The 24209-nt window shown below is 54.4% G+C and overlaps 1 protein-coding gene across 1 annotated transcript in view; it reads right to left on the bottom strand.

The window, feature by feature from the left end:
• Window positions 1-655: 655 nt before the first annotated feature.
• FAIM2 (Fas apoptotic inhibitory molecule 2) overlaps window positions 656-24209 on the bottom strand; it is a 35072-nt gene continuing 11518 nt past the window's right edge. Inside the window, exons 6-12 of the mRNA XM_012441430.3 lie at window positions 21105-21155; window positions 20729-20768; window positions 20153-20190; window positions 19525-19612; window positions 19172-19267; window positions 17450-17503; window positions 656-4411 (exon numbers count right to left, since the gene is read on the bottom strand). Of these exons, the coding sequence (XP_012296853.1) occupies window positions 4262-4411; window positions 17450-17503; window positions 19172-19267; window positions 19525-19612; window positions 20153-20190; window positions 20729-20768; window positions 21105-21155 (517 nt within the window). The 3' untranslated portion in view covers window positions 656-4261. The remainder of the gene's footprint in view (window positions 4412-17449; window positions 17504-19171; window positions 19268-19524; window positions 19613-20152; window positions 20191-20728; window positions 20769-21104; window positions 21156-24209) is intronic.

Genomic DNA, 24209 nt, shown 5'->3' on the forward strand with positions numbered 1-24209 from the left:
GAGTGAAGTGGTATAGTCTTGGCTCACTGCAACCTCTGCCTCCTGGGTTCAAGCGATTCTCCTGCCTCAGCCTCCCGAACAGCTGGGATTACAGGTATGCGCCACCACACCCAGCTAATTTTTGTATTTTTAGTAGAGACGGGGTTTCACCATGTTGGCTAGGCTGGTCTTGAACTCCTGACTTCAGGTGATCTGCTTGCCTCGGCCTCCCAAAGTGTGGGGATTACAGGTGTGAGCCGCTGTGCCTGGTCAAGATTCTATGGTTTTAAAGCTGCTGCTCTGGAAAATCTGTCCAGGTGCAACCCAGGCATTTCTTCCTGCCGTGTACCTTTTAGGAAGCAGATTTTGGCTCAAAATAAGAAAGACTCTTCTACCAGAATGGCCCCGAAATGGACAGGCTTCCATAGAAAGGGGTGAGTCCCTGGTCCAGAGGAGCCTCTGGGATTGCTTCCAACTGTGGGATCCAGATAGCCTCCATAAAGGGTTTATTGAACAGGAGGACCAATTTAACTCTGTCCACATGAAAATAAATGTGGAGATTTTACTTCAAATTCAGCAGCTCTGGTGAGAAGGCTCTCACATGGGTCCCGCTTAGACCCACACAGACTCCATGACCATCTGAGGCCACCGGTGCACGCCAGACGAGGGAAACGGCTCGGGTGTCAGAATTGCTTTTATTTTTATCTCCAGTCAGTCACAGACCCCAGGAAGGCGAGGCCAGGGAAGGGAAAAGGCGCGGACAGTGGGTTGCTTGCAGGAGCTGAGGCCAGTGGATAGCAGGAGTGTCTGGGGTATGGCAGTGGGGCCAGGTCCCTGGAGCTGTGTCTGCCCTCAGGCACTCAGGAGGGCTCAGGTGGGGGTACACTGTGTCTGAGAGATGCAACCGTCGTTCAGCAAAAGGGCTCAGTGGTGGCTGATGAGAAGATGGGTCTGGGGCTGTCTGAGAAGAGCTGGTGGCCCAATCCTGCCCCAGCCTCCAGCCACATGGGCCCTCAGTGATGCTCCCAACCAGGCCCCGCGTTTCCTCAAGCAGCCACCAGAGGGCAGAAAAGTGCTTGTGCAAAATCCCAACCCACCCAGGCGAGCAGCCAGGACACCTGGGACTTTGCCTCAGGTGGTCCAGGGAGGGAGGTACCAGTCTTTTGGAAAACAGGTGTCTGTCCCATCCTGACTCCTTCGGAAGGAAGAGTAGAGAATGGAAGAACTAAGATTCTGGGGCTTCCCCAGGTGATACAGAAGTAGCCATAGGTGTTCCCCGGGAATGAGTCCCAGACTTGCGTGTGCCTCCCTAGCCCCCATCTGCCACTTCTAGGAGAGGACTTCAGTGGGAGACCCCTCACCTCACATTGCAGACGATCAGATTCCTGGCTGCCTCCAGCTTTACAAAACCCAGCCCACCCCTTCCCAGGCCCAGCCCCACCCAGGCCAAAAATGTGAGGGGCCCGCAGGTTCCCTTCCTCCTCTACAGCTGTGACATCTGCTCAGCTGCAGTTTCCTGTAATCCTGCATTCCTGTTCCCCGCCCTTCTTCCTTCCGACACCTCTCCTAGTGTTTCGGGGCTCCCCACTGCCTGGAGATGGAACGCTTAGACTTTCGCTTGGACTCTGCTGCTGACACTGTGGTACCTGGGACCCCTCCGCTCAGGAACCAGGAGTAGGAGGCTTCGGCATCTTCTGCCCAGCCTCCTCAGCTCACAAATAAGCCATTTCTCAAATGGCTGTGATGCGTGCGCTTCATTGTTTATAGCTGAGGGCCTGCTCCTCCTCCCCGAAGCCTTTGGCACTCAGCCCTGAATAAGTTTCTAAATCCCCAGTTTCTGCATAACTTATCCCAGGGAAAGGAGAACTTGGACAAGTAGATTCTAGGAAGCATGACCAAGGCCATCTGACAGTGGCAGGACCATGAGGTGCTGGGGCTGACCCCTCTGGAACTGAGGCCAGTGCTGAGGAGAGGAAACCGAAGGGCTGGGAGGAGAGGAGGTGGAGGAGGGTGGGAGCCAGGAGAGGAAGTCAGTGGAGAGAAGTGTTCTGGTGCCTCTCGAGCCCCATCCTGGTTATGAACTTCCATGTGGCAGATGGAAAAACTGAATCCCAGACAGCAAAAAACCCTCATCTAATACCAGGAGCCCGCTGGCAGTGGGGCTAGGAACCAGAAACCAGAAATCTTGCCTCCCAGCTCATGTCTGGATGGTAGAAACCTCAGCGTGCAAAACCTGGCGAGGGGTTTTGGGAGAGATAGGAGGCCGGGGTGGCACTGAGGACAAGAAATCCCTAGGGACGACAGGGCCTGACCACCTCCCTCTCTGGGCTCCCATATGGTCTCATTCCGGCCCCCACCCAGGCACAGAGGCAAGTGTCATACCCCGTTTGCGTAAGGCAGCTGTGGGTCTGAACCCCAGGCCCAGCACTAGCTAGCTCTATGACCTGGGACACATTACTGAGCGTTTCTGAGCCCCTCGGCTTTTCCCTCTGCGACTGGCATGAGTGGAGTGCTGCCTCTGGGGGGTCACTGCGATGGGTTCATTTAGACCAGCACACAGTGGGCATCCCACCCGTGCCCCCAGCGCCTTTGCCGTACATACACCACCCGCCAGTTCGTGGCTCCTTTTCTCTTCAAATCCCCAAGATGGAACAAAACTTCAAATGCTTCTGCAGTGCTTCTTAAAAGTGAGTAGGAAGGGTGGGGAGGGATGGGGTTGGGAAGGAACAGTTAGTACACCTCGTTACCCTTCCCGGGGCAGATGGAGCTCCCAGCACCGGAGAGAGAAGAGGACCCCAGAGGGCGAAGCCAAAGGAGGGTCCTGCTATCCGCTCAGAGCCTTCCCATCTCCTCACAGTAACTTTCCACTGGCCTGAAGCTGGTCACTGCACATGCTGGCTGCACGCTCCCCCAGGTGTGGCCTCCTGGTCCTCTCCCTGGCAGGCGCCCCTCCGGGGGTTGGAGGACTGACGCACACCCTGCCTGAGATCCCAACCGCCTGGAAGCTGATAAGGAGCCCTGGCCTCATTACATGGGACCAGCTGGAGGGACTGGCCCTGGCTGTTAGCATCAGCTGGATGGCTTTCAAATTGGAGAGATGCAGAGATAAGCGGCATTGGGGGCACTTAGGGACTCTGGGCTGAGTGAGTGGCCAGTGAAGCTAGGAGAGATGTGGACGCTGCCAACTACGAAGGCCTCAGAAGGCCTGGCTGGGGACGAGCCAGCAAGCAGCAGCCCACGGGGAGGGTTTAGGAAATGAGAGGTGCAGAAGGGACTCTGCATAGCCTCGGGTTAGGGCTGGGGCAGAGCAGGACTCCTTCCAGATGGGGCTGGCCTAGCAGCTAGAACGATCGCCTCCTCCCCCAGAACATCCAGCTGGAGGGCCCAACATGTCTCACTCAGCCTCAGGCCTGTGCACACAGCCTGGCGGGTGGAGAGAAGAGAGTGAGAGGTTGTGGGGCTTGGTCCTGCAACCCCAAATGCTTCCGGGTTGGTGCTGGTCTGGGTGGACTGGCGAGGCTGGCAGAGCTCAGACCTTCTGACTGGCTCCCCTGCTCCTGCCTCCCTGGGAGCCCTAGGACAGGCCATCACTGAGGAGCAGGGCCCCCGGCCCTCACCTCCTGCCCCAATAGTGCTCTGTCATGACCCAGGAGGGTCATTCACAGCAAGCAGCAGACAGCACAGGCTTCAGTCCTCTCCCATTGCCCTTGGTCTCCCCATCCAAATCAGAGCCAAGAGAAAATGGGCAGCCTGGGACAACCATCCTGCCCGCCCACTCTACCTGCCCAGCGGCGTCCCCCACCCCCTTTCTTACAAAGTGTCAACACCTGACCTGGATGAGAAAGGAGGATATAGACTGGACGCAGGACAGTGTGCCCCAAGGTCACATGGTTGTACGGCCCTGGGAGGAATTGTGGGGGCTCAGGGCTCCGTCGGGCTCCGAGGGTCTCTCTCCCACATCTGAAATCCTGCTATGCCTCTCCCACTTGTACCTTGGGCCCTCAAACCCAGAGGAACCTTCAGCCTTGACTGTCCCGGTTTGGAAGATGTAATGTGGGGAACGGGATGTCAAGAGGGGGTGACGTGGCCTCATTTCCTCAGGGTCCCCATGGCGTATGTACAAGCAGCAGAGGGCTGGGCTGGGCCGGGCTGGGGTACAGCAGCCTGGCCACAGACTGGGTTGGCAGCTAGTTTTATATCTGGTCTTGCAGGAGCGCAAGGGAGGGACAGGGAACCAGGAGGGGGCACATTCTCTGGAGGATGGTGGGATGGGGAGGGTTCCTCATTCCCGGTTAGTGCCAAAAAGCTGCAGGAAGAAGGTGAAGATATAGATGATGTCTAGGTAAATGTTGAGGGCTCCAAAAATATACTCCTCGGGGCTCAGCGAGTGGCGTCGGTTACCCATCAGCAACTGGGTGTCCAGTGCCAGGAACTGGAGAAGTGAGGGGAGAGAGAGAGAGGTCAGAGGCCCAGGCAGTGTGACACTGACTATGGTACCCACCTTAGGCCTACTTCCAATTTTATTCCCCTCACCTGCTGCCTGTCTGCCCAGTGACCCTCCTGTGACATCTTCTATCCCTAATTCTATTCAGCAGCTATTTCCTGAGCACCTGCTATGTGCCTGGCCCAGGAATACAGCAGAGAACAAGACAGCCAGGATCCCTGTCCTCACAGAGCTTAGAGTCTAGAGGAATGACAAGTAGAACAGGGTTCCAGGGAGCAGTGGGGCTGATAACAAGGAACCTCACCTACGTGAGTGTGGCAGGGAGTTAGGGAAGGCTTCCTGGAGGAGGGGACCTTCAAGCTGAGGTCTAGTCTTCTTTCCATTCCCTCGGGACCCTGCTCTCAGAGAAGGTGAACGCTTCAGGTAATGGTGAGCAGGCCCCAAGCATTGTGCTGGACAGACATCAGCCCATCAGTGCTGCTGACATCCCCATCAAGTAAGAATCAGATTCTTCCTACAGGAAATGAGGCCCAGAGACCTTAACTATTTGCCCAAGGTTACACAGCTGGAAAGTGGCAAAGCCAAGATTTGAACCTGAACGGGCCGGCTCCGGAGCCCCAGGTGTAACCATTCTGCCCTGCTGCTAACGGCACACAGGGTTAATGCATTTCCTCCGAGGAAGCAGGCTCTCCCCTGGAGCCCTGCTTGGCCTAATGGACTATGAACAGATTCCCTTTGAGACAGCACTGTGCCACCCTGCTGCCCCCTGCCTACCCTTCCCATGTAGCTTTCCTCTGGGCTCCAAGCCTAGGAGCAGAACCCTCGAGAAGTAGCATCTGAAATTTGGCAGGCGTGGTGTGCTTTTCTGGAGAAAGAGGTAAAAAAGTCCACCAGTGTCTCAAAAGTTACGAAGCACTGGTCCACATGGGATTGAAATTCTTTACATTGATTCACGTTCTTGTTAACTGGGCTCTTCAGTCACTTGTGTATGAAAGGTGTGTTCCCTAGGTCCTCTGAAACTCATTCATTACACAACAAGTATGCGTGGGGCGACAGCTGCATGCCAGGGACTGTCTGAGAGCGGGAGACGAGAAACACAAAGCCGCGCCTGCCTTGGGGAAGCTCACAGCGTCATGGGGAACACTTACAGGTCATTACAAGAAAACCCAGGAAATGCACAATTAGGGCTATGAAGGAGGAGCTACTGATTGGGCCAGAGGAAGGTGACCCAGGAGAGGTGGCATTTCACCCGGGGCTTGAGTAGGGGTTTGCCAGCTGAGGAGCCTAGGGAAGCCTGGGAGGCGGGCTTTGTGTGAAGAGGGAGGAACTCCATGAGGGAGGGGCTATGGGAGAAGCAGGTAGAGGAGGAAGGGCTTGGGGCCTGTCGCAGCTTGCACCCTGCTCAGGAGGCAGGGGTCATGCCTAGTTCCCTTTCCTTCACCCCCGCCACGGACTCCTTGACTCCCAAGACCCAGACTTCAGAGTTACTATAGGTGAGCCCTGTGGAATCCTAGTGGAATCCCAGCCCCAGTGAAACACTCCCCACCCCATGCCCAAGAGGCCAGGGCTCCAACAGGGAGCAATTCCAGCAAGCGGGACATTGAGGCAGGGCCACCCCTTAAATTCGGGGAAGTGGGGGCAATTATGAGCACAGGCTTGAAAGTCAGATCCACCTGGACTCCAGGCGCTGCTCTATCACTCATTAGCGGTAGGACCTGGGCAGAGCATTGAACCTCTCTGGGCCTGAGTCCCTATGTGTAAAAGGGAGATGAGCCTCGTCTGCCTCCTGAGGCTGTTGTGGGAATGAGATAATGCATGCAAGGGGCCTGGCACGGTGCCTGACACGTGGTAAGCACTTAATGAACGCTTGCTATTATATTAATGTGGCTTCATTGTTATTATCTGCAGAAGGAGAGGTGCCCTCTTGAGGATGTGCCTGCACTGCTGGTGAGACTCAGGTGTCTCTTGCTTCTCATCAGGGAGGCAGAACTGTTCCTGGGGGAGCTGAGTGGCCTTAACAGAGCAAAAATGGGGAGCCGTGCCCAGGGCTGAGGGGAGCCCTGCACAGGGCGCATCAGGCTCCTGAGCTCAGTGGTATTGAGGGAAGGGCACCCCAGACAGGAGCAGGAGTTGAAATGCCTGGGGTTGAGGCCCGGCTCCATTGCTGGTAGCCGAGTCATCCACTTGACCTCAGTGTCCTCATCTACAAAATGGGATAGCAGCAATGCCCACACAATGTGGTTGTGAGGGTAGATTTATGACCGTGTACGTGGCATCCACTATTTCTATTCTTTTTTTTCTTATTTTTTTAACCGCGATCAGGAGAACACTATTTCTATTCTTGAGTATGATTTCTCTCTATTCTGCTCTGCTCCTTCTGCATTTGATTAGGATCCCCAAGCACATTTTCCTTCTGCAGAGAGAACGAGCAAGCACAGGGCCCGGTGCGAATGCTTCGGGCTGCTTGGCAGTCACAGCTGCCAGCATGCGTCCATAAACTGCTGATCTGGCTGATCAATCAGTAGCTTGCTTGGTCGGTTTCCCAGAGCCTGGTCACCCCTGGGTGAGCTAATGAAATGGGGTCTCTCAACTTGGAAGGCTTGGACTTGTCCAACTTTGAGGGTGGCCCTTCTGAGAAGCACCCACGCAGGAGACCCCCTAGAGCAGCCAGCTGACTTTTCTCTTGGAGAGAAGAGGAATGAAATGATTTCTGCCCAGCCCTTGGCCTATGGCCATGGATGCTTATCTATGCGGTGCTCTCTGGGATGGCCTGCTTCAAATTTCACCCCAGTACGACCTGTCACTGCCACCTCATGCCTATGAATCAATCAAAGTCTTTTCATCATTTATTCTCAATAATATTTACTGAACACCTACTATGTTCCAGAGAACATGCTCTCATAGAACTGACAGTCTAATGAAGGCAAAAGCCATGATCAGAGATTCTGCATGGCAGAATCATTTACAGGGGAAAGGTATCTGCGGCCATCTCCTTAGAGATGGAAAGCATTGTTAACTAACGTCTTGGTTAGAGTTAACATCTTAGTGGGTAGCTAGGATCTTGGCTGAGAGCTAGCAATCGAGTTGACTACAAACCCCTGAAAGGAGAGCAGGTAGTTGAGTTGGTGGCTAGCTGAACAGGAGACCCTGCAGGAGGAGCACGTGGGATGGGGCAGGAGGCCCCCTCCGGACTAGGACGCTATAACTTACATCTGAAGAGCCCTTCCCCAGGCCAACACTTGATGTCATCTCCCTCCCCGCATTTGCCCTAGGAGGTGGGTATCCTCATGGTCTTACACATGAGGAAGGGAGTCTCAGAGCTGAGTGACTTGCTGATGGCCGCTTATCTAGTGGTGACTCCTACATTGGTGGAGATAGGGGAGGGGCGGGCTTGGAGGGAGGAGGGGAATGTGTGCGGAGGGCACAGGCGCCAAAGGCAAACTTCCCTGCCTCACCTTACCGGCCAGCACCGGACCTGGCCAGGGCCCCGGTCACACATTTGGCCTGACCCTGCCATATCTGGGGCTCAGGCTTATGTCTGTTGTCCTCCCTGAATGTGGCCCCAGAGGTGACGCTGAGGGGCTCTGGGCAGTGCATGCCATGGAAAGGCCAGCTCAGAGCCACCAGCAGGCAGGCACTGAATACAAAAAGCTGGGGTTGCAATGTGTTGAGTCAGCATAAACAGTGACACGTGGACTGTGTCTGTCCTGCAGAAATGCTCCTGTGAGGGCGTGGAGGCAACCCCCCCAGCTGTTGTTTGCAGCATCGGTTCTAACAGTGAGATGCTAAAACAACCCAAACTCTACCAACACGGGGGTGTTTAAATAAGCTCTGGGCAGCAGTACTGAGGTGGAAACATCTGTGAGAAAAAAAGCAAGTTGCAGAAAAATCCACATCATATGATCCCATACAACTATACATGTCAGAGGAGCCAACATAGCAATATCTATGAAATTCATATAGAAAGGTCTAGAAGGAGAGACAATTGACCATCGTGGTTCCCTCTGGGGAAAGAGGTGAGAGACACGGTCAAAATAACATTTGCTTTTTTCTACATTTAAGATTTTCCAAAAGTGAAATCTGTGAATAAATGTATTCACATATTATATAATTAGAAGTTTAAAATAGAAGGGTTAAAATAGCACAAAAGAAGAGTTCGTGAACTCTTTCACTGAATTCTCACCATAAGCCTCTGTGGCTGGGGTTGCACTATCAGCTCCATTATTTGCTGAGGACACTGAGGCAGAGACAGTGTAAGTAAGTGACTTGCCCACATCACACAGCCCAGGGACAGCTAGAGGGTGAACTTGGGGTTTGGGGATTCTCTGGAGAACAGACTAACAGCCATATGTCCAGGTGCCCCGACTGGGCTGCAGGAGAGCCTGAGGGTGTACGGGAGTGGAGAGAGACCCCTGAGTGGAGATCTGGGGCCCATTTCTTGCCTGATGCCAATAGAAGATACTTCTCCCCATTGACCTGGGTGTCAAAAATTTAGATGTCACAGACGACATTTGCACCCCCAGGAGGGTCACCAAAGGAACAGGGTCTGGCAGGCATTTAAGTCAGAAAGCCTGGCCCAGGATGAAAGGGGGGTAGTATGTGAAAGTGTATTAATGACACAGCAATTATCTATCTACTTTTTAAAAAGTAGGCTGGGCGTGGTGGCTCATGCCTGTAATCCCAGCATTTTGGGAGGCTGAGTGGGGGGCGAATTGCCTGAGGTCAGGAGTTCGAGACCAGCCTGGCCAACATAGTGAAACCCTGTCTCTACTAAAAATACAAAAATTAGCCGGGTGTGGTGGTGGGCACCTGTAATCCCAGCTACTCTGGAGGCTGAGGGAGGAGAATCACTTGAACCCAAGAGGCGGAGTTTGCAGTGAGCCGAGATCGCACCATTGCACTCCAGCCTGGGTGACAAGAGTGAATCTCCATCACACACACATACACACACACAAAAGTGAACCAGGAGGCAAGGTAGGCATCAATAGCCTGTGGCAATAAGTGGAATAAAATATTTTGTATGAAAGAGCCATGTGTGGTCATAGGAGGAAGGGCATGAGTCCAGGATAATACAGTGCTTAAGAACATAGGCTGGGAAGTCACACAAACCTGGGTTCAAATCTTGGCTCTGACCTTAGGCAACTTACTAACAGGTAAGGGTTATTGATCACTAACCACACACCAGGCACTAAGTGCTTTACATATATGAATGCATCCAAACGTCACAGCCACCTACGAGGGAGCTATTGTTCTTGTTCCCATTTTACAGATAGGGAAACTGAAGCACAAAGATGCCACATAACTCGGAGAGTCCACACAGCTAGAATGTGACAGAGAACAGCTTTGATACCTATAGTGAATGATAATCTTGTCATTTAGATCACCAGTGTTTGAAGCCAGGCTAAACCTGGTGATCTAAATGACAAGGTTATCATTTACCATAAGAGTAAAAGCCAGGCCGGGCGTGGTGACTCACGCCTGTAATCCCAATACTTTGGGAGGCCGAGGCAGGTGGATCACAAGGTCAGGAGATCAAGACCATCCTGGCTAACATGCTGAAACCCTGTCTCTACTAAAAATACAAAAATTAGCTGAGCGTGGTGGCATGCACCTGTTGTCACAGCTACTCAGGAGGCTGAGGCATGAGAATCGCTCCTGGTGTGCAGTGAGCTGAGATCCTGCTACTGCACTCCAGCCTGGTAACAGAGAGAGACTCCATCTCAAAAAAAAAAGTAAAAGCCGTCATCGATTGAGAAATTGCCATGGGTCAAGTGTGAGGAGGCTGTTTTACCTTCATTTGTTACCCTGTTCATCCATTACAACAACCTGTGAGACAGGCAAGTTAGCCCCATTTTAAAGATGAGGCCAGTGAGGCACAGAGAGTCAAGTTGTTTTGCCCAAGTTCACAGAATGTTAAGAGGAGCAGTGAGGCCTTGAATGTGACTTGGTCGGGGGCACTGGCCAGCTGTGGAGCCCCCTCCCCACTCCACACCCCCATTGGCCCTGCCTGCGCCTATTCCTGGCTCTGCTCGGAAGAACCAGGTCCTGGATGTGGGAGCATAAGTTCCTTTCCGCCCTGCAGGCAGGTGTGGCGCTGCATCTGCCTCCCCTCCCTCTGTCCCCCACCCCAGGGCTTCTCCATCTTCTGTCAGGTTTGAGCAGGGTGTGGGCTGGGGGATGAGGGCCTCAGGAGTGAGACAGGAAGGCCTCAGGAGGGGGCCTGCACACTCTCCCCTGAAGAAGCAATCACTGATCAGTCCCCCACCCCAGCCTGGAGGAACCCACTCCACTTCCAGGTTGTCTGGGTGAGACCTCGGGGGAGGCGGCGGGACTGTTTGAGTGGCAGAGGGTGGGTGATGAAATAGAGAAGGTTCTCACTGGCTCCTTCAGCCTCAGGTAAGGCATTGAGGGAAAAGGGCCTCTAAGCTCTTTTTGAAGTGTCTTCCTAATTGTGAGGAAGGTAGGGCATATATTGCCATCCCCGCTAGAAAAGCAGGGTGAGGGGTCGGGGTAGACGGGAGTATTTTTCTTAAATCCCTGGGACGCTGTGGGTCTGGCCCAGGCTGGTCATGGTGTGTGTGTGTGTGCACGTGTGTGTATGTGTACATATGTGCATACATATGTGTGTATGTGTGTGCATGTGTATATGTGTATGTGTGTGCATGTGTGTGTACGTGCATGTGTGTGTATGTGTTCATGTGTGTATATCTGTGTATGTGTGTGCATGCATGCATATGAGTGTATGTGTATAGACGTGAGTTTATGTTTGTGCATGTGAGTATGTGTGTATATGAATGTGTATATATGTGCATGTGTGTATATGTGTTCATGTGAGTGTATGTGTGTATATGTGAGTTTGTGTGTGCATGCGGGTATATGTGTATGTATGTGTTTGTGTTTGTGCATATGGGTATGTGTGTGTGAGTTTATGTGAGTGTGTGTATATGTGTGTATGTGCCTGTGTGTATGTGTGTGAATGTGAGTGTGTGTGTGTCTCTGGGCATGCTGTCTTGGCTTCAGTGCATGCTCAGCTTCAGCAGCAGCTTCCTCAGGCAGGTTCCTGCCAGCTCTGAGAGCTCCAGGTCTCAGCCCTGCTTTCCTCCCAGAGACAAAGGACAGATAGCTGTGTGTCTCTCCATAGTCAGTGGTCAACACCGGAACTGGAGGTCCAGCACCCCTACCAAGTGTATTCCTATCCCAGCTCTGCTCATCCAAATGCTATTAGGCTTGCAGCATCCAGTGCTGACCACACACAGTCTCCCGCTGCCCCCCGCCTCAGCTCTGGGACACTGCAGTGACCTCCTAACTGGTTTCCCAGGCTCTGGCCTGTCTACTCAGCTTCTCACTAATCTGCCTTAAAGCACGAAGGCTGTGATGTTTCCTTGCAACTGTCAGTGGCTCCCAAGGTCCTCAAATGGGCCGGGCTGGGCAAGGAGTGAAGAGGTCTATTCCCACTGGGCCCATCACCTAATTTCTAATGTCTTATGCCTCGTTCCTTCCCAAAACTTGGGCTCCCGATTTAGGGGGCTCAGAGACCTTAGCTTTCCCAAGGAAGGACCAACTCTGAGATGGGGCAATCTGCCCCAAGTCCCCTGGGCCCTGGAGGCCAAGCTGTGGCTAGAAGCCAGCTGCAGGCATGGGCTCCCACCTCATTCCCTGCCCCATTACCCCAGCCCGGCCCGACCCTCATGCTCCCCGTGTGCCTTTCCATGAGTTTCTACAGAAAAGCACCCAAAGAAAGAGCACTAGGGGGAACAGGAGGATTTGGCCACTCTGAGGTCAGAGCCATTCAGCTGGCTCACCCACTTCTATTGGCATTTGGGTTCTGACATCCCAAATGGGGGTGACATGGGGTAGGGGTGAGGCCAAAAACCCAAGGCTCCCTGAAAATGTACTAAGGCTGACGTGGGCAAGGCCTCAGAGGGGCCTGTTCCTTGAAGCTGGACCACAGCCCTAAGAAGCCTCAGCTCCCACCCCCTCAGGTGCTGCCCCTTCTGGCTTGGCGGCCCTGCCCTCAAAGATGGCAGAATCTCAAGGGAGGGGCTGATGTTTTTAGGAGAGAAAAATCACTGGATTCTCAAGTGCTTCCAAAGCTCAGGTTGATGAGAGTTGGGGGGAGGGTCCCCCTGGGGGTCTGGGCCCTCCTCCTACCCTTCTCTTCACCACACTCTCGCAGTCTCCTGGAGGCAGCACACGTGGCAGGAATACCTGCGTGCAGCATGGCGGGAGAGGGCAGGCTGGGGAGACCAGGGGACCACAGAGTCCGAAGGCCCAAGGGGCAGGATGAGGTCAGCACGTTTCTGAGTTCGAGTTAACGGGAGAGTATGGGGATTTAGTTATGGGGCTGGGCCTCTGAGGGCCTTCATCTACCTGAAACTGAGAGGAGGGAAGGGGAATGAGTCTGGAAGCCCCTCTCCTCAACATTCCCCTGCCCCATGGGCCCCAGGGGAGCTGCAGATGAACACGGGCAGGGGATCGGGTGACTGGCCCCGTGCTCTCCACTGTTGTTTCTATAATCTGCAGGATGATCCCGACCAAGACCTTTTGGCGTGTTGATCTCTTAATGAGATAACTGGCACTGCGGCTCCTCCTCCCCTGTGACTCACGGAAGACTGACGGGCAGTGCTGAATTCAACCGAGCAGCCTGTGTATTCTCTGCCTGGCTCCGTCTACCTCCGTGGACCCGGCCCTGCCCCCTGCCACACCTCAGTCATCCGTTCATGTCACAAACATCTCCTGGTTGCCTACTATGTGTCAGGCCCTGTTCTGGGCACTGGGGCTGCAGTGATGAATAAGCCAGGCTACAATTCCTGCCCTTAGGGAACTTGGATTCTGCTGGAAGGAGAGAGACAGTGAGCAACAGATCAGAAAAATACATAGTGTGTCAGGATGAGATGTGCTACAGAGGGAAACAGAGCAGGGATGGGGAGGGAGGGACAGAGCTGCGCACACCTGAAGGATGGGAGAGAGGGCTGTGAGCAGACCCTAAGAACAGACCGAGGCAGGTGCAGAGGCCCTGGGTTTGGAGACAGCCTGCCAGGCTCAGGCAGCACGAGGCCAGTGTGGCTACAGCAGAGGGAAGCGGGGAGGTCAGAGAGGGCCTACAGGCTATGGGAGGTGATTGCTGGATGCTCAGTGGAGGAATGGAGGGGACCTAACAACTCCAGCTGCTGTGCTGGCATGGACGTGGGGTGCAGGGGCAGCCTGGAGGAGGCCATGGCAATAGTCAATCCAAGCTAGAGGTGACGGGGACTGGGACAGGGAGTAGCCACGGGGCCAGAGACCAAGTGGTCAGATTCTGCATAGGAGCTGGGGCCACAGCATTGATGCGGGGTGTGATGTTAGGGGTGAGGAGAGGGTAGGAGTGGAAGGTGTCACCAAGATATTTGTACTGAGTGACAGGAAGATGGGCAAGGCTTTGGGAAAAGCAGGCATCCAGGGGAAGGGGCAGGAGCTTGGTTTTGTACATGTAAAGTCCGAGGTGCCTGTGAGACTTCCTCACGCAGACCCTCACTAGCAACTGGAAATTCTAGTCTAGAATTCAAGAGAGAGATCCGGGCTAGAGATGTAAATGTGAGAGTGATCAGCATAAGACATGACATTCAAAGCTTTGAGGCTGCCTGAGGCCCTGAGGGAGCAGGGTAGGAAGAGAAGAGTCAGGCCAAGGGCTGCAGGATCAGGAAGGCTGCAGAGAAGCCCAGGCGGGTGGTGGCCTGGACACCAAGGGAGGAAGGTGGTTTGGGGAGGGCGGGGGAGGAAAGGAGCAGTTGTGTCCAATACTGCAGGGAGTCTAGCAAGATGCGGACTGAGACTGGGTTCCTGGATTCAGCCACATGGAGGTCCCTGTGACCTGGTGAGATGTGTTTACGAGGATCAAGAGAACGGCTGGGTGCCATGGCTCACGTCTATAATCCTAGCACTTTGGGAGGCTAAGGCAGGAGGATCATCTGCGGTCAGGAGTTCAAGACCAGCCTGGCCAACATGGCAAGACCCCATCTCTACTAAAAACACAAAAAATTTGACTGAGTGTGGTAGCATGTGCCTGTAGCCCCCGCTACTCAGGAAGCTGAGGCAGGAGAATTGCTTGAACCCAGGAGGAAGAGGTTGCAGTGAGTGGAGATCGTGCCACTGCACTCCAACCTGGACGACAGAGTGAGACCTTGTCTCAAAAAAAAAAAAAAAAAAGAGAGAGAATAGGAGGAGAATTATGAGGAGAGTATGGAAGAAGGAGAGAGGGAGGAGAGCCACTGGAGAGAGTGAGTGTCGGTTCTCTTACAAGCAGCTTCGCTGTATATGGGGAGCAGGGAATGGGGCAGGAGTGTGAAGGGAGATGTGTGCCACGAGTGTTTTGTGGGTTTTTTTCAGATGGGAGAAATTGCAGCATGTGCCTATGCTAATGGGACTACTCCATAGAGAGGGCAATACTGATGACAGAGAGACAGAGAGAGAGAGAAAGAGAGAGAGAGAGGAAAAGTCTTGGAGAGACCTTTTCAGCCTCTCGCCAACTCCAGGCCAATAGAACCACAGAAGGTGTCCTCTTTGAAGGGAACCATAGGGGCACTGGAAATGGCACCAGGCTGAGCACAGGATGCCTAGGTCCTGGTCCTCAATCTGCCTGTTTCTGGCCATAAGACTCTGTGCCAGCCCCTTCACACCCAGGGCTTCAGATGTGGAAAGCAAGTCTTACAGCATCAAGGCTGCCTGCCACTGGCCCCCGGCTGGACTGTGGTAGAGATTCAGTGAGAAAACAGGTGTGAAAGTGCTTTGTAAAACGTTAAAGTGTGGAACGGAGGGTGGAGACTATTGTTATTATTCTAATAACACTAGGGCTTATCAAACAAATTTAAGGGATTACTGTTCACCCAGCCCTACTTTCATGCATGGCTTCCTCAGGTAGTTCACACACTCACTGGAACCTGATCCACGGGAAGCCAAGTAGACTCCCTGGCTGGACCACATGGGTGCTCACTGCCTCCATCATCACCAGCCCGTCGTCTGCCCTGGCTTGACTTCTCTTCTGTTCCCTGCAAATGCCACCCTCTAGGGCCTCCAGGCGCTGTTGCCCAGGCTAGCTCTCCCTATGTGGCCCTCTTCTTTATTCCCCACCCCATCCTTTGAAACCTTTCTTTAGGAAGTATTGCCTGCAGGGAAGGGCACTGGTGTGAAGCTGCAAAAAGTTAGTGTCTTAGGGTGACCAGCCTTCCAGTGTGCCCAGGATTTAGAGGCTCCTCAAGAAGTGGGGCTTTTGGTGCTGAAACTGGGGAAGTCCTAGGTGGCCTGTGCTAAGCAGACACCTCAGTCTTGCTCAAGGCCATATTTAGCCATTATCTTGCCAGGAAACCATGGACAAATCATTCCGTTTCTCTGGAATTCAGTTTTCTCATCTGTAAGAAGAAGGCTGAGCGTTTCACTAGATCCCAGCCCTCCAGTTCCAAGCCTGGAGGTCGTTTATCCATGCTACAATACTGACTGCGTGCTACTCTGAGCCATGCACTTCGTTCTCCCGGCTGACCGGGTATCTGGGCAGCCGCCCTGCACGTCACACACAGTAGGTGCTCTATAAAGACCATGGAAATGATGCATGAATGAACCTGACACACCCAACTCGGGCTTGATACCTACCTAAACCCCCCAAAACCTCTGCTCACAGCTCTGACCCCACCCTTTCCCCCATTTCAGCTCCCTCAGCCTGTCACCCACAAGCCTCTGAAACCTGGACTAAGCTGCAACTCTGGCCACTGGAATTGAGCTGAACATTCCAGCGAGGGAGGGGAGAGTCTGGTCACTGCTTCCATTGTCAACAAATGTTGACCTTGAATGCCTTTCCAAGAGGATGTCACCAACACAAGCTTGCCCTCCTGGGTGGGTTCGTGGAGCCCACCTGAGCAGGCCTGTGTTGGGCAGCTCCAAGCAGGTGTCTGTTCCTGGTCATTTCTTTTTCCTTCCTTTTCTTTCTTTCTTCTTTTTTTTTTTTTTTGATGGAATATTGCTCTGTCTCCCAGGCTAGAGTGCAGTGGTGCGATCTCGGCTCACTGCAACCTCCATCTCCCAGGTTCAAGCAATTCTCTCGCCTCAGCCTCCTGAGTAGCTGGGACTACAGTTGCGTGCCACCATGCCTGGCTAATCTTTTGTATTTGTAGTAAAGACAGGGTTTTACCATGTTAGCCAGGATGGTCTCGACCTGCTGACCTCGTGATCTGACCACCTCGGCCTCCCAAGGTGCTGGGATTACAGGTGTGAGCCATTGTGCCTGGCCTCGTCCCTGATCATTTCTTATCTCCTGGGCATCTGCTTCCAGCCATGCCCCACTTAGCCTTAGACCCCAAGTGGGACTCACACCAGAATGTCCAGGTTCTCAATTTGGCCCTATCACTTCCTAGGATGCTGTGTGATCTTGGGCATGTTATTTGATATCTCTGAGCTTCAGTTTCCCCATCTTAATGTATTAACGGTAGAACCTATCTTATAGACCTATGACGAAGATTAAATGCACATGGAGAGCTGGCTGGGGGGAAGCAAGTGTTCAATAAATATTAGCTGTTGCTGTTATCCTAACCATCATCATCATCATCAACATTCTCAATTTCATGAGAACAGCAAAGAACAAGCTTAATCTAACAGTGTCTCTCTCTCTCAGGGTACTTGGAATCTCCCCAGCTCCAAGAAGCCTTTCCAGATTCCCCCTAGGAGGGTAACTACTAACTTGGTCCACATGGCCAGGACGCCCCGATGCCCCCGCCCCCGCAAGCAGCGCTGGCCCTCCCCTGGAGGAAGGGACTCTTCCCAGCTCTGCTTCTGTCTACAGCTTCCATCCTGCTGTTACAATCTTCCTTCCCTCCTGCCCGGGTCAGCTGGTCTGTCCTGGAGACCAGGTAGAATTCCCCGAACAAATGCAGCACTGAGCCTAGCTCCACCTGCAGTGCTCCTGAGGATCCAGGGAGAAGGACTGTGGGGAAGACGGGAGGAGAAGGGGACTGGGGTCGGGATGCTGGGAAGGCGGCTGCCAAGGAGCCAGGCCACACTCACCAATGTAAACACACCCGCTCCCAGTGATGCGTAGACTGCATGGAGCCAGGGCACCTGCGGCAGAGGAAAAATGGGCTTAGGGATGGTAAGAAGGGGCAGCAGTCAGAGGGGCACAGAGGAGGGCTCAGTCTAGAGAATGGAGGACGTGGGGTAGCCCTGCCCAGGGCTCCCTAAGGAGACCCAGGACTGACAGGGGCCCCTGATTCTCTGTGTGCCAGAGTGGGTGAAGGGAGCCCTGGAATAATAGTGATTCTGGTGCGACTGGCGGGAGAACTCCCCCGCCCCCGTCTACCCCCCACCTCACCCATCCTTTTTCCCACAGCACACAGCCCCGGGCTCAGGGCAGATGAAGATGACTCTTGGTGGACCCTGTTCCCGCCCTAGCCTGGGACTGCTTGAGGCTACTCCCGCCTCCCAGTGTGTGCTCATCCCTGGGAGGATGAGCATAGGGTCTGTCTGTCCTGTGTCAGGGTACTCCTGGGCTCTGCCTTGGGGGCAAGGAACTCAGGTATAAAGGGACAAAGACTTGACCTCAGGGGTGTCTGTGGGGGGCATCTAGAGTCTCTGCCAGCTGTGCATGGTGGACTCGCCTGCACAGGCTGGAACAGCACCACCAGCCCTCTGCCCCCTGGTCTCCCTCCAGGTCTGGGGCAGCCAGCTGTGGGGGAAACTCTGCAGGAGGGGCCTCACTAGGGCCCTCCATGGGGCCTTCCTCCAGAAGACTCAGAAACAAAGGCATCCCATCAAGCAGACCTGGTCAATAAAGGGTTCTTTGAAGTTCTGTGGCCCCTTCCTGTAGCCCTCCTCCCCATTCTAGATACACAGAGGGCCCCCAGGCCAGCTCCGGCCCTCCCTTCGTCAACAGGATCCTGGAAGAGCCAAGGAAATGCCAGCACCGATTCTGACGTCCTGGACGGGACGCCAAGTGCCCAGAGGCTGGGGTTGGGCAGGATGGAGGTAGGGAGGGGGAGTGAGGACTATTGCTCCCAGCTCTGCTAGAAAAGGCGGTGGGGGACCATGTACCATGTGTGGCTGTGGGGGTAAGGGGGATAAGCACTGGGCCCCCAGCAGTCCAACAGCTCATCTCTTGGGTTCCCAGGACTCAGACCTCAAGGGCTTCCTGTGATGGCCCCAGTCTGCCCCTTCTCCACATGCAGGGACCTGGGAGCCTGCAGAGTCTCAGTTGGATTCCCCAGGGCAGGCTGGATGCTTCTAAAAGAGCGGAGATTTGGCCACCAGCTGGTGGATGCTCTAAGGATGAGGGTATGCTCCGAGCCCTACTGCCCCACCTCCTGCGTGCATGGCCAGCTAGATTCTGCCTCTTTGGACTTGGCTGATTCCCCAGTAGCTCCCAGAAGACCCTTCCTCAAGGCCCCTCTGGGTCTGGTGGGCCTCATGGAGCCCCAGTGCTCCCTTCCCTGCCCAGGGTTTAAATGCCCCATGCCCTACCCTCGGCCTCACCTCCACCCCACAGAGGAGGATGGGAAAAGTGAAGCCGGATGTGGCTTGTGGAGCCAGGCCTGCCAAGAATAGCTTCCTTGTTTGCTTACACTGCCAGCATGCCCGGGGCAGGTGCTGGGGCGGGGCGGGGGGGAGGTGAAGGATGGCAGGCTGTGGGGCCTCAGCTCCTGGCCTTCCCTGGGGGCAGGGGAGGGAACGGCACCTTGGGCCAGTGGGGCCCCTCCCTCCCCATGGGGCCTGCCGCAGGACCCAGAGACTCACATATTGGAAGGGTAGGAGGATGGCCAGGATGAGTCCGCTGAAGAAAAGAGTCATGAGCAGCACGAAGAGTACGCCCTGGCAGGAGGTGAAGTCAAACTGCAGGGACAGGAAGGGGTCAGCTGCCCAAGCGGCCTGGCCTTCCTGGGGCCCAACTACAGGCTGAGCCCACACAGTAGGCCACAGTCTTGTGCTCACCCCAAGAACCTGGCATTCCTTCCCTTTCTCCCCCTCAGCAGATGTCCTCCCCAGACCCAACTCACTCCGCTTTACTTCTCTCCCCAGCCCCGGGTCCGAGCTCTGAGCCCCTCACCCCACCTGCCTTCCCCTGCTCAGCCTCAGGCCCCAGAGCTGACCTTGGTCTGGAAGCTGAAGACGGTGACTGAGAGGCAGACAAGGGCCGTGATGCCCAGGCACAGCAGCACAGAGGTGGTGTTGTAGTAGCTGAGGACCATCAGGCCGAGGGGTCAGCTCCTGGGCAGGGCATCTGGTCTCCTCCACCCTCCTAGCAGCCCCCCATCTTCTGCGAGGACCTGGTCTCGGGACCCCTGGCCCCAATCTGGTGCCCTTTCCCCAGATCCCTCCGTCTGCCTCTGCAGCCTTTCTTCTGGGCCCTGCTCCTCCCAACAGGTTTAGACTCAAAATCAAGTTAGAAGGATCTTGATGAGGTGGGAGTAGGAGTGGGGAGGGGTCTGTGCTGGGCCTGGAGGTGGTTTACAAGTAACTGAGGGTCCTGAGTCTGGAGGCTTGCAAGCTACAGTTTGGGAGGGGGCACCTTGCTCCCCACCCCCCATCCACCAGGCCAGGTCTTGCGGTCACTGTTCAGCTGACTGCTCAAGGAGAGGACCCTAGGCCAAAGCCTCCAGCCCCATCCACATGCTCCCAGGAAGGACGGTGTGTGGGGGCAGCTCCCCCCGTGTGTGGCCGGTGCCTGGCTCCAAGCCTGGCCTACGGTCCTCCTCTCCTTCCACCTGCTACCATTACCTGGACAGCATCCCAGTGAGGTAGGCCATGGACAGGGTCTGAAAGGAGAAGCAGGGTGAAGGAATGCTCCAAACTCAGACTGTGGGGTCCCAGGCACCCTTAAGATCCAGTCCAAGTCTCCACCCCTTGCAGTTACCCCTCAACTCTTTGTCTCCGTCACCCCCACGCACACTGACTTTCAGGAGTCAGGCCTGGCTAAGGAGTGTCCCCACTGCCAGCTTCAGGGTCTGTACCAGCTTTCCCTTCCTTTCTTCTGCAGCCACTCTCCCCGCTTCTAAGACCGCCCCCCCCCCCACTCTTCTTCATTACCATAGCTCTAGGATGCCTCAAATAACCCCCTTTAAGAAGTCACAATGAAAAAAGACAGTGGATAGAGAGCAGGGCTAGATTAAGCCCATTTGGAAAGAGAAGGTGGACTGTGTTTGTGGAAGAAGTGGGGTGAAAACACCCCTGACCCCGCAGAGATCTCACATTGGACATCCCCAGCCCAGACTTCCTGGTCCTCAATCCACCCTGCTTCCCTCCTTCCTCCATCTCCATTCAGCATCTGTCCTCAGCACACCCCAGATCACTTACAAAGACGGTCAAGAGAATCAGGTTCCAGGGGAAATGCCTCCTGCAAGGCAAGCCACAGAGTTCAGGGGAGAGTGTAGGGGAGCAGTGGGTGCAGGCCATGTCACCGCTGCAGGGAGGGTCTCTGATCAACCCCCTCCACACTCCTCAGAGCCTCTTCCTCCAGCCACATCCCCATGTGCCCTCTCTCCATTCCCCTTCTCCCTACCTCAGAGGCACCAAGTAAAGGAGGGAGGGGCCGGCCTGCTCGACAGAGGCCCAGAGAGGGACAGGGCCCTCTCAGAGGTGCGCACCTCACTGGTGGCAGGCAGCTCTGGGGCCAGAACTTTCATGATCCTGCTCATATTCCCACAAGTTCCCCCTCAAGCCATTATCATACCTGGGTCCAGAACAGCAAGCCAGGGTCAGGTAGGTTGCAAAGAACACAGCACTGTGAGAGATGGACAGATGGGTGAGTCAGCCAGCCCCTCCTGTGGCCCTCCCCCCAGACCCCCTGCTCACGCCACTCTCTGCCACCCCTTGCCCACAGAGCAGCCGGGCAGGAAGGGACAGGGTCATCCTAGAACCTGGCAGTGGGCAGGGTGGCAATCCAGTTCCAAAAGAGAGCAGGAGGATGGGACAAGCCTGCTTCTAAAAACAAGGAATCTTGGGTCACATGAGACAGCTGTTCCTGACCACCTAATCCAAAATGGCCTCCCCAGACAATCTTGTTATTTTATTTTATTTTTTAAGACAGGGTTTCACGATGTTGGCCAGGCTCGAACTCCTGACCTCAGGTGATCCACTCGCCTCGGCCTCCCAAAGTGCTGGGATTACAAGTGTGAGCCACTGCGCCCAGCCTATCATTTTAAAAGTCCATATAGGCTGGGTGCAGTGGCTCACACTTGTAATCCCAGCACTTTGGGAGGCCGAGGCAGGTGGATCACCTGAGTTCGGGAGTTTGAGACCAGCCTGACCAAGATGGAGAAACCCCATCTCTACTAAAAAAAAAAAAAAATGAGCTGGGCATGGTGGCGCACACCTGTAATCGCAGCTACTCTGGAGGCTGAGGCAGAATTGCTTGAACCCAGGAGGCAGAGGTTGCGGTGAGCTGAGATCCCACCATTGCACTCCAGCCTGGGCAACAAGAACAAAACTCCACTCAAAAAGAAAAAAAAAGAAGCCCATATAGAGCATTTTCCATGTGCCAGGCAGTTATAAGTGTTTTATGAATATCAACAAATGTAATCCTCATATCTTTACAGCTGAGACACGGGGAGGTCAGGCGGCTTGTCCCAGGCCATCTAGCTACCATGCTGCAGAAGCAGGATGAGAACCCAGGCATTCTGGCTCCAGAGTCCCTGCTCATAGCCACTGCACGCACTGCCTCATTCAGGCCCTTCTTGGGCCTCATCATTACCTGGAGTGATCTTGTTAGTTACCTAACTGTTGATCTAGCCTACTAGATTGTAAACTCAGCAAGGGTAGGGCCCTTGTCTGTCCTGCCAGCCCCTGACACAAGCAGGAAGTGGCACCTGTTGGATGAAGTTTTGGATCAGGTGGCCATGTCTAGTGGGAGGCTGGCAGGTGCAATCTCTGCCTGGGAGCAATCCAGAGCTAGAGATGGATTGAGGATTTTCTGAGTAGTGGAGGCAGAGGCCAGTCCAGGAGGTGGGAGATGATGGCTGGAGACCCAAGGGTGGGGCTTGCCCATGCCTACCTAGGTTAGTGACACCACCAATGCATAGTTTCCAACCCCCAATGGGCCTTCAACATAGTATTCCTGTGCTTTCCCCATCTCCTTTCTCGGTTCTCTCACCCATCACCCACAATTTCAAGCTTCCTCCTCCATCCACAAACCTCTCAGGCCCTCTCACTCTTCCTGCATAGTCTGCCTCAGGTGCACCAGAAAGACTGGAGATGAGGTGGGCTCCCTTGGCTCCCTGCCTGCCACCTGCAGATATCACGTGGTGCTACTTGCCCTCCTGTGCCTCCTCCCATCCCAGGCAAATCCTCCCACCCTCTTAATTGCACAGAGATCTCCATTACTTAAACCTTTCCACTGGTACCTCTCCTCCCACACAAGCCTCCTCAGCTGTTTTCTATCTTCAACCAACACCTTCCCTGCTCCAGCTACTGCCACTCTATCCTCTCTTGCAGCCAGGCTTCTTGAAAAAGTGGTCTCTATTCACCGTGCCCCTCCTCCATCTTCTCAACCCAACACACACAGCCTCAGCACTACTCAATGGGAGCTGGCTTCGCCACATCACTGGGACCTTATTGAGTGCAGTGGATACTTGTCAGTCCTTATCTTGCCTGACTTCTCAGCATCTGGTCACTATCATTGTTTCCCTGGTTCCATATGACCCCTGGGTCCCTCCTACCTCCCTCACCACTCCTTGGTCCCTCCAGGGTCTCTCTCAGTCTGCCTGGTTCCCTCAATGTGGGGTTCTCTCCTGCTCTTGCCCCATGCTCTCCCTAGGTGGGCTCACTCATTTATATGACTTGCTCACCCATATTTCTGATCTATATTTTCCTTCTCAACACTGGACTTGAGTTTCCAACTGCCTACTGGGCAGACATGACTATTCAGACACAAGTAATGCTCAAGAGGTTAGAGGGGAGCTCCCTGTCTCCCCTGCTCCATCTCCTGCTTTTCCACCTGCAGAGGATGTCATGTACCCTCCAAGTCACCCAATCAAAGACCTCGGCATCATCCTTAACTCTCACCCTGCTATGCCCAGTTAATCACCTGGACTTGCTGATCTTCCCACCCAGGTAGTTCTCAAAGCTGCCCTCTTCCTTCCATCCCCACTACCACCCTTTGAGGTCAGGGCACCTCTCTCTCTCTGGCTCGGACCCTTGCAGGAGCCCACCTTCCTTCTGCCCTTCAAGCTGCAGGCAAATCCAATCATGTGACTTCCCTGTATAAAATTCCCAAAGACCTGGTAATGCCCCTTCTGAGCAATCAGACAATGCATTCCCACCCACCCCTTCAGCCCTTCTCTCACTGCACTCCGCCCCTCCACTCCACCCCTCTACTCCACCCCTCTCATCACAACCTGCTTTGCTCCCTGGAAACATGCCTGCCACACTCTGCTCCTGCTGGAAGGGACTGACTGGCAAGGATGCCTGAGGCCTGGGTTACAGAGGGGCAACCCCTGTGCACCACAGGCACGCCTCAACCAAAGTCTGAGCCCCCGCACCCTTCAGGCCAGCTCCTCTCACTTCCCACCCAGGTATAGCATCTGGGGGCCAGCCTGCAATTTATTAATTTTCTATTCCCACCATCTGACCCAGAGCTTGGTGCCTGGTAGGTGCTCTTCAAATATTTCTGGATGAAATGCAAAAAAAGTGGCTTATGCCTGTAATCCCACCACTTTAGGGGGCCGAGGCGGGTGGATCACAAGGTCAGGAGTTCGAGACCAGCTTGGCCAATATGGTGAAACCCTGTCTCTACTAAGAATACAAAAGTTAGCTGGGGGTGGTGGTGTGCACCTGTAAT

The sequence above is a fragment of the Aotus nancymaae genome, unplaced genomic scaffold (genome assembly GCF_030222135.1).
Source record: "Aotus nancymaae isolate 86718 unplaced genomic scaffold, 86718_ANA_hifiasm-v0.15.2.pri h1tg000016l, whole genome shotgun sequence".
NCBI classification, from domain to species: domain Eukaryota; kingdom Metazoa; phylum Chordata; class Mammalia; order Primates; family Aotidae; genus Aotus; species Aotus nancymaae.